General features: G+C 37.2%; 1 protein-coding gene across 6 annotated transcripts in view; it reads right to left on the bottom strand.

Moving 5' to 3' along the window:
• LOC113112944 (E3 ubiquitin-protein ligase MARCH8-like) overlaps window positions 1-18,072 on the bottom strand; it is a 77,083-nt gene that overhangs the window by 30,805 nt on the left and 28,206 nt on the right. Inside the window, exon 1 of one of the 6 annotated variants that reach the window (XM_026278897.1) lies at window positions 2,599-3,024. The exons of the other annotated variants lie outside the window; for them this stretch is intronic. Coding sequence (XP_026134682.1) covers window positions 2,599-2,628 — 30 coding nt within the window. The 5' untranslated portion in view covers window positions 2,629-3,024. Of the gene's footprint in view, window positions 1-2,598; window positions 3,025-18,072 lie in introns of those variants that run through there. 6 annotated transcript variants of the gene reach the window in all.

Genomic DNA, 18,072 nt, shown 5'->3' with positions numbered 1-18,072 from the left:
TGAGTGAAAACTGATTCAAAGTAAACTTTTCACCATTTTTTCAGTGTACACAATTGTTGAGTTTGTTAGGATGTCTGTTGGGCACCATGATTTTGCCAAGTACGACATGTTTCTGGATCAACATCTTTTGATGATCCTGGATCAACATTGTCCAAAAATGTCCATTCCCTACCTGTAAACCTAATCCTAACCATAATTTATTCCTTAAAATCAGTGGGAAATGATAACTGATTAACAAGGGTGTGGAAGCACCTAACCCTGATCGTAAGCCTAAAACAGATATTTCCTGAAAAGTTATCCCTCAGTTCTGATTGGTTGATAGGAATGTTGTTCCAGGATCAACAAGGATGTTGATCCAGGAACATGTTGTACTTGGTGAAAACCCGCTCACCGTGCTCTGTATTTGTGTGATGTCCCCATCCGGACAGTCAGTATAACATGACATAAGCAAAAAAAATCAACAGTAATCCCGTCTCGCTTCAGATATAAAAGCCCTCATCTGAGCACACATCTACTGCGAGAAACAGACAGACGAAAGGGGGGGTCATTCAGGAAACACAACCAGGGAACAGAAAGCACATGAAAGCACAACAAATAGCTGCATTGTTGGTTTAAGAAAAAAAGCCCTCTGCTCACAGTTGATGCTGAAACTGTCACACTAGCGCTCAGAAACTGCCTCATGTCTGTAACACAACAACAGGCCTCACAATAGCCAACCATGGAGACAGCAATCTCACAGCTCTCCTTTCACATGAGCACAATGACACACGCAAACACACAGAGCCTCAGCCGTAGCAGACTGACAAACAGCAACCCTCTACACTGCGAGTAAATCACTCCCATATACGACTAAATCTTCACTCTGGGCGACTACATGAGGTCTAATATTAGCCAATGGCTAATAAATTCTGAGTTTAAGTTTAGTATGGATATATTTTCACTCGCCGAACATTCTGTCTGAACGCTTCAGAGTTTCACTCTCCGCCAAGCGACTTGTGATTAGTGATGGGTCGTTCTTGAACAATTCGTTCATTTTGAATGAATCTTTAATGTGACTCGGGACTCCTCCAGTCATTCTCGGGAGTGATTCGTTCAGTCGCGCATGCCCAACATCATACGGGTTCTGGACTGAAATTAGTTCACCTGTTTTGAGTCTTCGTGTTTTTCGAGTCATTCGTTCATCACGGTACAACCCCATAAGCTTAATCTATGCAGTCTGAGCCGGAAAAAAAGACTTAACAATAAAAATAATCAACTCTTTATTACCTTTGTTACCACATTCAGTGTTATGGAAAAGAACCATCATGACAGAAATTCACACATTTATAAGAAATGTAAGAAATAAAAAGCTACAATTTGAGACCAGAAACGCATCATGTAACTGTAGGAGTAAATAATAATAATAATAATAATAATAATAATAATAATAATAATAATAATAATAATAATAACTATGCACCCATTTGGAAGGAAATGTATTTCTCTATCCAATGCTGTCATATCAATTGTCAAAAGAACAAACGACTCGAAAGGTGAACGAATCAATTCTCTTTCCGGCTCAGACTGCATAGGTTAAAGCTTAAGGGGCTGTCAAGTGATGAAGGAGCGACTCAAACCCAAAGACTTATCCGATAAGAGGTGAGGTGAGCTAATCATAGACTGAAGACCCAGGTAAATAATGAATAATTTCTTTCTGTTTCTTATAGCATTATAGTTCTGTATTGTTTGTAGTGTGATCAACGTTTGCGTTAGTAGACATGTTACGGAAGTAACACATATCATTTGAATTACAGTTTGCTAAAATAAACTAAATGTACGAAATGACGCGAAAAAAAATTCTTTCATTTTGCTGAACGAGACTCAAACATCGGAGTCGGTAAAATTATCCGAACTTCCCATCACTACCTATCTAGTGTGAAGGCGCACGACTCTCCATCACTTTGGTGGAAGCAGATTGAGCGAGTGTCTTATAACATTCAGAATTGACGCTCTACATGTAACAATGTACTTTGTTGTATTTTCCTGTCAAAATAAAGTTTGAGAGTTCAACTGGATTTTTTGAACTGCCAGGTTCTCCGGTAGTGGGCGGGACTAATGTAACGGTAATCCCATTGGCTGGCGCTCACTTATTATTGTCCCTGTATTGATTTCAACAAATCAGTTTGAGCGAACCAACACAACCTTATTAATATTCATGCATCCAGCAGCTCATTAATCCTTATTCCGTTTTAATACTGTTCTTATTAGTAGAATTGGTATTAATATTATCATCTTATCAGTATAATTTTTAGTTTTTTTCTATTTTACAGAAACACAGAATGTACAAAAAAGCACCACCCTAAATTCAGTTAAAGTGTCTATTGATTTATACATTGTTACCTAATTTTAATATAGAATATTAAAGTTCAATCATTAAATAATACGTGATTATCATAATATTATATAATAATGCTGACTGATGTTAGGGTGTACTTTCAGAAATGTAAAAAGTCTGGTGAGTAAATAAAAGAATTAACTAGCTAATGGCGATTAAATTGCCAAGGTGTCCGTAGAGGGTTGCAGAGGAAAGACAACACCAAAACATCACAACATGTGTACCTGAATCTTCATTTTCCAACAGGAATGCATTGGTGAATCCTTAAGGAGAAGGTTGTCCCCTCCGTTACACACACACACACACAAACAAAGCCTTGCGGAAGAGGTTACATGTCCCTCGTGTAAATCCTGTTGGAGAGGTGAAGCTGATAAATACGGAAGTGGTGTGGTGCAGGATGCAACAGAGGCAGATCCAATCGTCCTACATCCACATTTCTTTTACAACAGACAGAGGCAGATCCACGCAAGCTCACAGAGCAATGAGAGATACTAGCCCGGGCTTGCTCTCTCAGCCGGTAAGTCCAAAAACCAGCTACTTCCTCCAGCTGACTCCAATCAGCAGGAACAACCCAATGCCTCATGCATTATTTATGAGGGGGTGGAGCCGAGTGTGCTCTTTGGCCGTCTGTGTTTCACATCCCCACCCCCATCCTCCTAACCCACAGTCCCTCCCCCGCCGAACTGTCATGTGTCCCTGCGCTTGGTTAATGCGCACCCTGCCGTCCTCTCTCATCCTCCGGTGGATTGGCTGTAATGTATTTAAGACTGAACGCTCCCGCAGAAAAGGTCAAGAACCTCAGGTGCTCAGTCAAAACAATTATTTTAATTTATCCAAAAACACTGATTAAAGAGGCTCGCTTACAACGAAGCACCAGAGAGCTAGACAGAGAGAAAACAAAGTCAAAGACACACTGCAGAGAGGTTTGGATCATAAGGGCGGCACATCAGGGAGCGCAAATTGCAGAATCGAAAGTGTAGCTGAAATATTGCTGAAACCAATGACATTTAGGATTTGCATCACATTAAGGCATATTATTTAGCACTAAAACTAAATAATAATAATAGCTTCAATAATTATTTTGTCTTGTGGCCTATACTTTAACATCTGTTAGGCAGCTTGCTTTGGGTACTTAATAAAAAGACTAACACAGTTTTAACTCTTATATACGGTATATACAGATTACAAAGTTTTTAGAGTTGTGTACAACTTTTATGGTCTTGCAGAGGAGGAAATGTATGAGTGAAATAAGGAAATAAGGAAATTGTGGTCACAGCTAATAATGACTAAGCAGTTTCCAGTGAAGCAGTTATAAAGTACAATACAAAGAGCAGTAGATACTAAGAGAATTCCTGCTCAAAATACCTAGGGAGACTGTAGGTGTGAACGTGGGCATGAGAGAGCTCCTGCCTGGGTCTCGTGTGCACACCTGAGGTCTACTTTAAGAGCATGTCAAGCCCTTAAGCTGGATAATGAACTAAGTGTAGCCTGTACCTTTCACTTTCATTAGCTTGTCCTGCTAAAAGCCCGAAGCTCTTAAAAACCTCTGCTTGCTGCTATTTAAGTCCTTTACAGACTTTGCTCTGTCAACACAGTATAGATTACTCATTCAAGCACCTGAATGAAAAACAGCCAGTGTTTACTTTATGTACTGTGAGGTTGGCAAATACTTTTTCTAGTGCAGCTATTGAGATTTTTGCAGTGACTGAGAGGACAACATCCACTGTGAATGCAACGATATTTAATTACAGTGAAATGTTTAATAGAAATAATTACAGTCAGAAGAGTCACAGTTCACTAGAAAATATTTAATCCTTTGTTGTTCAGGTTTCATGCAGTGCTGTCCAAATCTGAATGTCATGTGACAACCCATAATCAAAGAAATCAAACAATGTAAATGAGCTCCACTGTGACGACCTGTGCTAAGAATATACTTAATCAGTTTCATCATCACAATGACCACTGAAAGTATGAATACAATTTCAGGAAAATTATCTATGAGCAAAGTGGTGTGAAGTATTCCATGCATAAATCTCCCAAAACTGAAATATGAGTAACAAAATCACAACGTGCCTTGATGTTGTTGGGTATTTTTTTTAATGACAAGTGTGGTTTCACAGAGAGCTGGTTCATCATTCATGTGATGCTAGGAGTGATATATTAACTTTACTGCTTGTTACAAGGAGGAAACAGCTAAATAATAAATTTTCACAGGAATAAAATCATTTTTTAATTAATAAAAAGCAAAACGCCATTTCAAAGCTGTTAGGAAACATTAAAGGCAAGTACATTTTCTCAACTGGTGTGTTATTTTCTAAATAATATTAATTATAAAAATAACATTTTTTAGTAAGTTCAAAAATAACATTAGTTTTTGAGCATCTGTGTTTATTATAATTAATAATATACAAAATATAAAAAACACAGTTGCATTAATTAACTTAATTGCTCTGGGATTCTTTTAGAAATAATTTTTTTTCTAGTGATAAAAAACCGTTTTTGAGCATCAATATAGAGCATATTTAAGTAAATAACATTCATGCTGTTTGCCGTTTCTTGGTTATTAAGAAATGATTAAAAACTGGTGTGGTGTATTTCCTTAATAATATTAATATTATTATTTTATGAATTACTATATATTTATTTTATTATTTTGTCTACTGAGTAAAAAAAAAAAAAGCAAATCGTTTTTGAACATCAATTAATTTTTTTTTAAATAATATTAAAAATGAAAAAGGTGGTCAGCTAAAATATTTAAATTTCATGAATTTGTGTAGAGTGGCAAGCTCTCTGTCCACACACACATAATAGAGACGGTGCTAAAAGCACTGAGACAAATCATTCAGGAGACTGCCGAAAAATAAAGGGGTGGTGGCATAGAGAAACAGAGAGAGAAGAGACGAGTGAAATGAGGCACTGAGTGAATCACGGAGGGGTAGGTGAGGAGACTTTGAGACACTTTGAGCTAAATGTAGTGAAGAGGATATCAAATAACCCCTGAAGCATGAAATTGCGATGTAATAGTCCTTTCAGATCATATTCAAAACTTCTCACAGGGGTCAGGGATTGCCAATCCACACACAGACTCTAAGGGAGACAGAAGATGAGGTTGTGCATGGCAGCCATCAACAGAATGGTCATATAAGCTTCCTACATCCGCAGCTTCCAAATCTATTTTTCATCTCTCAGCTCTCATTTGCATGTGCATTTTTAGTGTTGGGCTGGAATCAAGTGTGTGTGTGTGTGTTATACAGTATATTTAAATAACACACTAAGTTCTGAAAGTGAAACTAATTACTCTTCAATAAATGGAAACTTTGAAGTGATCCCTTCTGAAAACAGAAGCTCTGCTGGGATGTTTGGGATGTTATTTTTCCAGGCCAGGACGGAGTGGAAAGCACATCTGAAGCAGGTCACCCACTTACTGTACACCCCAGTGATGACTGCTTTACTGAGAGCCACAGATATGAATCAATGCCAGTCACTCAATTCCCATCAATCAGTTCTCATCAAAAGCAACAACAGTAGAGAGATTAGCCACTTCAACTAGAAAATTAACACTTATACTCAGTCAGCATCAATTCGTGAACTAAATACAATTGTATTATGAATTTAAATTTTTATCAAATAATTCAATAATTTTAAAAAATGTTAATAACAAAATGTTATACAAAATATTAAAATACTAAAATATTCAACTCCGGAAATTATAAGAGGCAATTTGTTTTCTGATAGTTACGTCTTAATTTTCTTGTGATCTCGACATAATAAAAGTTGTTCTCTAAGTTACACAACTGCGCCAACAAGTGGCACTATAACTGATGGGGTGTTGTGTACTGTATATCCACTTTACTGTATGGGTTTCTATCCACTTTACTGCATGCGTTTCTTCGTGATCATTATAATTTGTGCAGTATTGATTATAACTGTCATTTAATTAATTCATGAATGTTAAATGCTTGAATCAATGATTATTTTGTGTATTGTTAAGGTTTTGGTAGATACATGACTCATCACATAACGAAAGTTGTTTTATCCTGATCGCGAATTTAATTTTCTCATGATCACAACATGACGAAAGTTGTTTTATCCTGATCGCGAATTTAATTTTCTCATGATCACAACATGACGAAAGTTGTTTTATCCTGATCGCGAATTTAATTTTCTCATGATCACAACATGACGAAAGTTGTTTTATCCTGATCGCAACTTTAATTTTCTCTTGATCTCATCACAATTTTACTTCCGTAATAGCATTCCGTTTGATAAACTGCTTATTAAAACCAAAGCTGACATCACTGTTTAGTATTCTGTTATGGTTTATGTCAAAATCACAGGATTATGTTGCAAATTAAGTCGTGATGACAAGAAAAAAAATGATCATAATCCATTACCTCTTATAGGACTTCTGTATTAAACTGTTATTTTTCTAACAATATTATAATCATATTAAAAAAGGATGGATGTATAATGCATCTCGGCTGGACTATCTTCATGATACATTAATTTCAAGGCCTTACAGACATTAATCCAGCAGGACAGGACCCATGAGGGCTCATTTCCATCCAAAAAGCTTGATTTTACACTGAATATTAAAGTGAAACTGATGTTATAGGAAGTGATGCAAAAGAAGGCAATTCCAATCATACTAAATAGAGAAGTGATTCTCATGAGGACAGGAACATCAACACTTACGTTTGATTTCTTTTATAAGCCACAGTGATAATAATACAATTATGACATTTATTATCATGATATTTAACATTCAGTAAACGTCTTCCTTCTGCCATTTTAAAGCTTATCTTATGAAAAAGCCTTAAACAAAGATATACAGAGATTATCTGAAACAACAGCTGAAAAGAGCATGGATGACTGACACTGACATGACCAATAAAGTAAAAGCAAGACACTACAGCTCTGCTATCTTCTAAGATACTTTCTTGATTTTAGAGCATCATATTGTTAGCTTAGCAACATGCTAACATCAAATGTCAAATTTTCTGTATGCTTCGCATGAGGAGTGCTACTTAAATAATGCAAATGAGTTAGAAAGTTCCAAACCACTTACTTAGAAGAATATATTTTAATTATGACTGTCTATGTAGACAGAAGACAAGACAGCTCACTAAGTTTTGAAAACCGACCCAATTTTGTTTGCATGCTTGAGGTGAATTGGTCTATGCTGAATCACAAAGAACAGATAACTTCTTTGAAGCACCTTAACCTGGTGATTGTGGACACACACACTGGCCTGACTGCATGAAACATATCTAATTTAAAGTGAAATCAAGAAAGGGCTTTGACAGTCCTGTCTAACCTTGGCAGTCTATAAGTGTAATTAAGGGAGATTAAACACTATTTCAGGCCTACTTCAGTGAGATGAGCATAAAGTTTAAAGAGCAGTCTCTATTCCCAGGATAGGCTGTAGTTAACCCAAAGCCTTTATTGGGGAGAGAAGGGGAGCTTTTAAAGTCCCGCTGATGTGAATGGCTTGTAGTCTGGGTTCACAGACTCGAGACTGTGATCTTCGAAAGCAGCCAGCACAGAGTAATGGGAATGTCGGTTCAGGAAACTGCACAGCTGAGGCTGCGATTGGGTTCAGGATGGAATTCCCCTTCAGTTCCTGTGGCCGTCATTCAATACAGAGGATGACGATTCCTGCAGTAATGCAGACTACAGCTGCAACTGTAGAACAAACTCTTTGTATTCAGCCTTAAAACAATACTTGGTTTACTCCACTGAGGATTGTGGCACTGGTCTTGCTGTGAGCTGGCCAGACTGTGTCCATACACTGAACCCACACAGATGGACATCTCCGCTTGAATGCAGCCAATCTGTACAGGGGGCAGACTGAAGGACAGCCACAACTACAAGCTGATGTGTCAAGGGGTCAGGCATTGTTATTCATGCATTCCATTAACATACAGAGCCTGAATCTCTTCTGAATGTCAAATGCTTGCCTCTGTTTGTGACTCATTCATTTCATTGTTGAAAATAAACAAAAAAATTAATTTAAACAAAAGTCAAGGCCTTAAATGAAGATAGAATTTACTTAATTCTTCTAACTTGAACGGACAACTGATTAAACACTTTTAACCCTTAGTAAATGGTTGGAAAGGCTCAATTTTCTTTAAACAAGACAAAACAAAGGGAATATCTGTGCTTAAAAGACCAGCTCAGATTAGCATAATGTACAAAGTCTTGTTTTTGCTGGTTAGCACTTAGCATTGGACCCACCATGGTCCTTCTGGTAATGTTTTGCTAGTTAAGATGGTCAATAAACCTTGTCAGGACACAAGCACACCATTACCTCATGATGGGGACCATAATCCAAAACAAAACATATGCTGGTGTGCAAACAGACAACATGCTCTAGTTTATAGAGGTCAGGTGACAGTGGATTGATAGCTAATAGTTTCACTACTGAAACACCATTGGTTTTATTATTTTGATTTTATTGTCATATTTTATTGTGACATGATACAGTGGGTATAGAAAAGAATCACCCTCCTTTAAAATAATCTTATTTTGTTGCTTTGCAGTCTAAAATGAAGATGGACTGATTTTGTTTGAACCAGCTATCAAAGATATATCACCAACATTTAAAAATTAAAAATAAAAAACCAGAATGAGTTGGAAAAAGGATCACCCACCTCCTAAATATTACTTGTAAACTTAATCAGGTGTAGCCAATCATCTTTCTAATGGAACACAAATTTTTTTTTTCTTTCAACCGTGATCAGAAAAGCTCATCATCAAACTGAACTGAACTTGAGCAGTTCTGCAAAGAAGAATGAGCAAATGTTGCAAAGTTAGTAGAGACATATCCCAACAGACTAAAAAAAACTATTGATATTAGCAGGAGGTGCAGACCATTTTATAAAAAATAAAAAAAAACGAAACCTTGTACATTCCTCTGCAGACACGTTGGGTAGATGAGTAACTTTAGTCTATATAGAAGATATATATATTATATATATATATTATCTTTTATTTATATATTTTTTTACATTTTCATTTATATGATGTTGTTGTCTGAAATGTTGTAATTGAGCTCTGCCAGCAATGTTTTCTAGTCTAACATTCCAACAGGAAGTGAAAGAGCATGCTCATCTTTCAGACTGATCCAAACTGTATGAACGTGAAACCTCTAGCATTAGTAAACACCACAAAAACTGAGGTTGTCTTGATGAAATGCATCATAACTAAACGTTCTAGCTCACTAGTTGATGTCTAATTACTGTACTGGAATCAGAGACAGAAGTAGGACAGAACGATACCTGGTAACAGCCACAATGACTAAGCTAGAAAGCTGGGTTGTGACTGTGTGAACTTCAGTAGAATCTGTGGGCTGCATTTAAGGTTCTGGCTAGGAACTGCTAAGATTACATGTGAGAGAATAGTTTCATAGGCCACACGAATAACTGGGCTCAAAAGGGTATTGAACAGTGTGTCTCTAGAGCGGAAATAGCTAGACTCACTTCCCATCAGCCAAACAGTCATTTACTGAAAGAACTAAATCAGTGACTTTCAGTTCCTATATTAAACTCTACCATTTTTTATGATAAGAACCAAAATAAAATGTACAATGTTCAAATTATCAAATGAGACCGGAGGCAGAATACAAAAGTATTAATATTTCCACCAGCAAATACAGTTTGAGAGGCAATCAGGGTCTCTTTTGCTTTCCTTGGTTGCACTGTATTCTCACTGAGCTCCTTAAAGCAGCAACATACAGGTTAAGAGTCACACGAGAGTAAGCAATGCCTCCATATTACTGTGGTGTTGCTGATTAGCTGGTCAGTGGGTTGATTTCCACACGTTCGTATTTATAACTCCAGTAATTGGCCTGAATGGGTCAAACTGGTAGAAATTGAAGGAATAATTACAGCGTATCGCACCTTTCAGTAGGGATGCTCCAATCGATTGCCTGCAGATCAGTATCAGCAACAATCACATTTTTTTACCCGATTGGTAGTCAATTAATTTGACTTCCAGAGATCTCATGGATCTCTGGAAGAACATTGGTCAAAGGATTTAAAACTAATAACCTGATTCGCTGCCTCTGTCATGTCTTGTGCTCTCTGTATGAGAGGCAGTGGTGGGCCTCAGGCAGCCCCACACACACACAGCAAACAACAACAGGGAACAGAGTGTGTAAGATGACCTGTGTATGTCTTTCTTCAGATTAAGTCATAGGTGCATCTCAATAAATTATTATGCCGTGGAAAAGTTCATATATTTCAGTAATTCAGCTCAAATTGTAAAACTTGTGTATTAAATAAATTTAAATAAATTTAATACACACAGACTGAAGTAGTTTAAGTCTTTGGTTCTTTTAATTGTGATGATTTTGGCTCACATTTAACAAAAACCCACCAATTCACTATCTCAACAAATTAGAATATGGTGACATGTCAATGACTAATCAACTCAAAACACCTGCAAAGGTTTCCTGAGCTTTCAAAATGGTCTCTCAGTTTGGTTCACTAGGCTACACAATCATGGGGAAGACTGCTGATCTGACAGTTGTCCAGAAGACAATCACTGACACCCTTCACAAAGAGGGTACGTCACAAACATTCATTGACAAAGAATCTGGCTGTTCATAGAGTGCTGTATCAAAGCATGTTAACAGAAAGTTGAGTGGAAGGAAATAGTTTGGAAGAAAAAGATGCACAACCAACCGAGAGAACCACAGCCTTATGAGAATTGTCAAGCAAAATTGATTTAAGAATTTGAGTGAACTTCACAAGTAATGGACTGAGCCTGGGGTCAGGGCATACAGACATGTCAAGAAATTTGGCTACAGTTGTCGTATTCCTCGTTTAGCCACTCCTGAACCACAGACAACGTCTGAGGTGTCTTACCTGGGCTAAGTAGAAGAAGAACTGGACTGTTGCCATTGTTTCAAATTCCTCTTTTCAGGTGAGAGAAAGTTTTGTATTTCATTTGTAACCAAGGTCCTAGAGTCTGGGGGCAGGGTGGAGAAGCTCATAGCCCAAGTTGCTTGAAGTCCAGTTTTGAAGTCCAAGTTAAGTTTCCACCATTTTTTGAAAACAAAGTCACTGCACCTGGTTACCAAGAAGTTTTGTAGCACTTAAGGCTTCCTTCTGCTGACCAGCTTTTTGAAGATGCTGATTTTATTTTCCAGCAGGATTTGGCACCTGCCCACACTGCCAAAAGTACCAAAAGTTGGTTATTAAATGATGTGTTGGTATGCTTGACTGGCCAGCAAACTCACCAGACCTGAAACTCATTGAGAATCTATGGGCTATTGTCAAGAGGAAAATGAAAAACAAGAGACCAAAAAACTTAGATGAGCTGAAGGCTACTGTCAAAGAAACCTGGACTTCCCATACCACCTCAGCAGTGCCACAAATTGATCACATCCATGCCACCAGTGCAATCAGTGTTTTAAGTGTATTTTTTCAATGTACTGTTTAATGATGGCTCATTCATGAAGAAAATCCCTTGACCCCAACTAATGGCATAACAGTGAAACTGCACTGACAGATCAGACAGTTTTTAACAAGAGCCCAATATTTTAGTAAGTTTTGATGCAATGCCTTTGATGTGACTTTAGCGAATAGAATGATAATATAAAGAAGTAAAAATATTATAGAATTGGTGGCTTATTGATAGTCCCAAGCAGAGGGGGAATGGGGTTGGATATGCTTTTAAATCATAAAACCAGGGCAAAACCTTAGTTTCATAAGTCCCCTGCATGCCACTGAATGCAAGTCATTTCAAGCCCCATCATCCTTTGTGAATGGCTTCAGAGAGCCGTGACCCTTGATGGAGTGACTTATCTGCAGACGTCTGCTCCACACACTGCTAAAGAAGGCCAGCATTTCGTACACCAGTACAGCTGTGTCCATCTGTTCATGGCTTTACATAGAGTGCTATTAACACTGGGTTGGACACACTTTTTCATTCAATAACTATTATTTTCTATTAGACTATGAAACTACGAAATAACACAAATGGACCAGTGGGAATTACGCTGAGACCACTATATTTCAGCTCAGCTGTAAAGGCAAACAGAACAAAACAAAGGTGAAACAAAACACAACAGAATAGCCTCACTGACCAGAGACTTTACATATGCGGTTTGGAAAATGAAATAAAATAAAATACATTTGCTGTGCATTAACTGCTCTGTACAAACGGGAAAGAGAAACGCAAAGACGCCATTCCTCTTTTATTTTCAAGCATTAGTGAAACATACTAAGTATCTGGTGAGCAAGGAGAAGCAAAAAAGACTGAAAAAAGGTCAGTCGCCTCATTTGCTACAATTAATGAAAATAATGAGTTCATCGTTGAGGTACCATAAACTACCAGTGATTGGAAGAATAGGGCTAACTAAGCCATTGTTATGTAAATGATTGCATTGCACAATGTGGAATTATGAAGGAAAAAGTGTAATTAGGATAAATTCTGTCTAAGAATTAAACCGAGAGAGAAAACCTAGAGAGCGAGACAGCTGGACTTGTGCAGGTACTCAAGCCCTTCATTTATTCCAGACCCAAGCCTACATAAATTAACTGATTGGTAATGAAAATGTCATCTCTCTCCTAAAGAAGTTCCCTCTCATTTACTATTCCTCAAATACATAATCTGCAGGCATTTGCATTAAGACCATGCATTTTAAAATACATTGCTGAGAAACACATGCATTAGAGTTTTGAATGTTGGAATAAACTAATCTCACTTTTAAAAAAAAATGCTGATCAAACCATAACCTCCCTCAGCTGAAAAAGGGCTTGCTGCATGACATATGACTGCAGAATGTGTGATGCTGCAATAGTTTGCATAACTCAAGCAGCTGTCTTTACCCTTCAACACACACTGAAGCATAGCCAACGGCTGACCTCAGCACTGTGCAGGTGTGTCCCACCTAACTGATGCAGCATTCAACACTAAAAGAAAAAAAATCCTCATTCCTGTTTCAGCCATGTAAAATAATTATGCAACTATATTATAAATATATTTATTCAGATGCACTCACCCAACAAAATCACCCCATTCATTCTATGATTCAGGCTTTTCAAAATATTTCCAATTTCCAAGTCATAAGAGTCTCTTTAGATATGCCTTGGATTTCTCCATCAGTGCATCGGAAGATTGAGGGTTTATTTTTTTTCACCTGGTGAAAATCCTACGTTTGATGACATTAAAGTAAAAGCACAACTTTCTTTATCAAACTGCATATTTTGAGGTACACTTCCCATAACACAAACTGTGGAGGATGAGGTACACGCAAAATATTAAAAACTATAAGCAATATTAATCAACCCTTAGCAAGCACAACTTCTTTCCTTTTTGCTAGTACTAGCATGACAGTGGCAAAAGGTTGTGATCTTTTAGAGAACTACATAGGTTCAGTGCTGATTAGGAGAACAAGAATTCACTGAAACTCTACTGATTCAGTGCCCCCTACTGGTGCTAATCCTGAAACTACCACCCCCTGTGTAGTTTCCTTTCATCAAAATGTCTGTTTAAATTAAATTTAATGTCATTTTTAAGTTCTAAATTGTCTTACTGAACACAACTGAAACAAATTACACATGAGGACATATGTGTGTGGGTGCTTAGCCTAGATATAAGCCCTGGGATGTGCTTGTGTCTTATTCCCACTGAAAAAAATCCCATCTAGGAAGATGGTTTCCTTGTTTTAATGAGACATAACTCGCGACATGCTTTTCTCTTGAAAAACAACAGCCAAGGCAAAAACATAAAAAGTCACTTAACATTAGCTATAAAAGCTATGTCGCTAAGCTGGGATTCTTGCGTGTGACTTCATGGAACAACACAAACTGTTCTCTGTCACAGCAGGAGGTTCATTATGGCCCCCCACGGGCCGTCCGTTCTGACAAACACGTGTGCGCACACCCTCTCTTTCAATGACAGGTTGACGCCTCGCAGTCATTATAAAACAGCTCTTCTGGTCTGTCTGGTTTGTGCTGTTGTCTCTGCAGCACGTGTCAGATGCCATGCACGTCTCAACAATATGGAAGTCCTGATGGCTCAGAGCCACTGTGAGTTTCAGGCCAACTGGTGGAAATGTCACATTGTCTATCGTACTGCATTTTATCCTAGTCAGTCATGCGTTTAATTTGCTCTGCTGACTTAAAGGACATCTCTGGATTTTCAACCAGCTTTGTGTTGTTTTTATGTCAATTATGTAAATAAACAGTGTGTCCTCTTTATCCAGGTTACCTATGACCCAATCTCTCTGTTTATTTGTCTTTATTTATTAATTTATTATCTTTTTTTTTGTCAATATCGCTCACCCCTAGTGGTTCTTTTGCTAACCGTGTTCAAACAAGCTGTGAAGCACTTGCATTGTTTGGCCTCAGTTGGTGCAGAAACAGAGGACTGTAGGCAGTTTGACAACAGACTAAAATAATAATGTCTTCCCTTCATAACTAATAATTCAGGAATGCGTCTCCTCCTTGTACTGTACATGTCAAGCTTGGCAAACAACTCGCACAAGCGTTGATTTGCTTATGTATTAGACTGGTTAGACTGTGAAAATAGGATAAAAAGGCAGTGAAATCAGTTCTCAGGTAAACATTTACTTTGATAAACATCACACAGGTGATTTAATGTCATTTTAGGTATAATAAAAATTAATATCAGGTAATGCATCAGTGTTTAAAGTCATTGCTGGGAGTCCAGTATAACTTACAATTTCAAAGTAATATTTTTTTCAGCCATAATCTCTATTAGGGCTGAACGGCCATTCACTAAAATAATTGGTCATCATCGTATACTAAACCTTACAATTATCTGCTGAATAGGTGTCTAAAGTGCCACAGAAGCGTCAAAATGGGTCCGAGAACCTGTGACAGATGCCACCTGGCTACACGGTTTACTTTGAAGTGCCATGGAGATTGTAAGGGAAAAATGAAGCATGAAAGTTTTCTCTGAGTGCCTGTTCTTTGAGTATGTGCTTAGTTCTAATACATCCTACTTTATGCACTGGCTCTAACATCTTTCTGAAAGCTTTTCTTTAGTCAGCCTCAGTTTGTTCCACACTGCTTATCAGAGCTTTCAGACTGTGCTGTACGTTTGCATTATGACGTTAACAGAAATCCTTTTAGAAGAATCTGTCTGCATATTCAGAATGGAAATTAGAAAGTAAGAGAGCTCAGAGGCTCAAGCCTAATAGTTCCAGCAGAACCTAATTATCTTAACTTGACAAAAACAACATACTGTTATTGAACAAACGCTTTCAAAATTCCTAAACCCAAACCAATATTTGGAACTCATCCTAGACCTTTTGAACTACAAACTTTCAGCTCAACTTAGTATACTGTATTTATTTTATTTTTTTAACTGATGAAGTTTAAGGCTTTCCTGACCTGCACTGTAAAAAAATATTTCGCAAAGTATTAAATAAATATTATTATAAATATAAAATAAATATTATTGGACTTGTTTCACAAAAAATACTATTCAATCTTTCTACTTAAAATTTTAAATTTAATTCAGTGTATTACTGTACTTTCACAATTATTTGTGAAATGTATGCAATCTCTGATTAAAAGAATTTCCACACCAATGTTTCAGTGTGTAGGGTTAAAGTTTTGTGAAAAACTTAAAAAATTATGTATGGTAATTGAATTAAAGCTGGAATAATATGTAAACATTAATATATATATGTATATATATATATATATATATATATATATATATATATATATATATATATATATATATATATATATATATATATATATATATATATATATGAAGAGTTCAGATGCAAAACCCTCTAAATGCCATCTGAAATTTTCATCTAAAATTGGGATTTTTATCAGGCTCCTATATTTATCTTCAGTTATTTCACTTTAATAGTCTGGCAAAGGACCTGCACATTGCCATTAAAGTAAAATGACTCAACCTAAGCATAGGAGCTTGATAAAAATCCTAATTTTAGATGCAAATTTCAAATGGCATTTAGAGGCTTTTGCATCTGAACTCTTCATATATATATATAGGGATTCTCCTTAGTTGTCAGTTATAATCATCACCATTAAAATACATAAACATTTGAAATATATCAGTCTGTGTGTAATGAATGAATATAATAAAGAAGTTTCACATTTTAAACGGAATTAGTGAAATAAATCAACTTTTTGATGATATTCTAATTATATGACCAGCACCTGTATACATACACATATAAAATCTGCATCTGAATTTGCATAAAGATTCATTCACACAGACTGTTTAATGCAGGACATGAATCCATTTAATCTGCATTTACAAAATCAAAGAATGCTTTGATGTTTTAAAATAAAATGTTGAATAATGATATTTGAAACGATAGTGAAGTGACATTCAGCCAAGTATGGTGACCCATACTCAGAATTTGTGTTCTGCATTTAACCCATCCGAAATGCACACACACAGAGCAGTGAACACACACACACACACTGTGAGCACACACCCGGAGCAGTGGGCAGCCATTTATGCTGCGGCGCCCGGGGAGCAGTTTGGGGGTTCGATGCCTTGCTCAAGGGCACCTAAGTCATGGTATTGAAGGTGGAGAGAGAGCTGTTCATGCACTCCCCCCACCCACAATTCCGTCCGGCCCGAGACTAGAACTCACAACCCTTCGATTGGGAGTCCAACCCTCAAACCATTAGGCCACGACTTCCCATGATTTGGTGGGGAAAAAAGTTACATATATTTATATATAAATCTAAAATCACCTGTAAGCGGTGGTAAATCATTGCATGAGTAAGTCATTGAATCATTCATTCAACCGATTTGTTCAAACAGCTGATTGATTCTTTAACAAAACACCATCATGTGCAGCTCAGAGACGCAAAACTGTTCTGCTGTGGCTTTGTTTGGAACTATTTTCGTTGTTGAAATGCAGCAAAAATAAAAACTGCTGTATCTAAAATGTAAGTCACTTAATATTAACTTTTTGTTTATTGAGCTGTTCATCAAATTGAAAATCACATCAGGGAGAAAAGCCCTCTGCCATGGCAGATTTGAGCAGTGCACTAGGGGTGGCACGGTTCAACTTTTTCACAGTTCGGTTTGTTTTCACGATTTTAGAGTCATGGTTTCCGGTTCAGTTCGGCATGTTTATGGAAAAACTACTTTCTATTAATAATTTAAAAATAAGAAGATTCTATCCAACTACAAGCAACAGCACAAATAAATACAACAGAGGAAAGATACAAAAAAGAAACAGTGATTTTCAGTGTTTTTTTTCTCCGCTGCACATGCATCAACAGAAGCATATATTAGCTGAACCCTGTTTGTTTTACGTGTTATTTATAGCAAACCATATCACAGGTGCTTTGTCAGATTTAAGTTGAACCGCGGTCCCAGCACGTGCCGAACTATGTGTGGTTAACCGAACGGTTCGTTTTTTTTTTCTGCGAACCGTGCCACCCCTACAGTGCACGTTCCAAGAAGTTTGAATTGCAGTGCGCACATGTCGTCCAGGGAGGGCTTTATACACAGAGAGTGGATCCTCAAACAGTGAAGATGATTTGGCGAAGCTGATATCATCCTCTTTACTACAGAGGAGAATGCCCATTGCCTGTTATTCTTCTCACTAAAGACCGCCCCTTGGAAGGACACACACACTGTGGGATCTGCATGTATGGCAAGTTAGCCCATATCTCTACAGTGAAGCATGGCTCTTTTAGTAAGCATACAAATAT

This window comes from Carassius auratus, chromosome 13, assembly GCF_003368295.1.
Source record: "Carassius auratus strain Wakin chromosome 13, ASM336829v1, whole genome shotgun sequence".
NCBI classification, from domain to species: domain Eukaryota; kingdom Metazoa; phylum Chordata; class Actinopteri; order Cypriniformes; family Cyprinidae; genus Carassius; species Carassius auratus.
The sequence above is the reverse complement of the archived record's forward strand: the minus strand, read 5'-3'. Positions and strand labels throughout refer to the sequence as shown.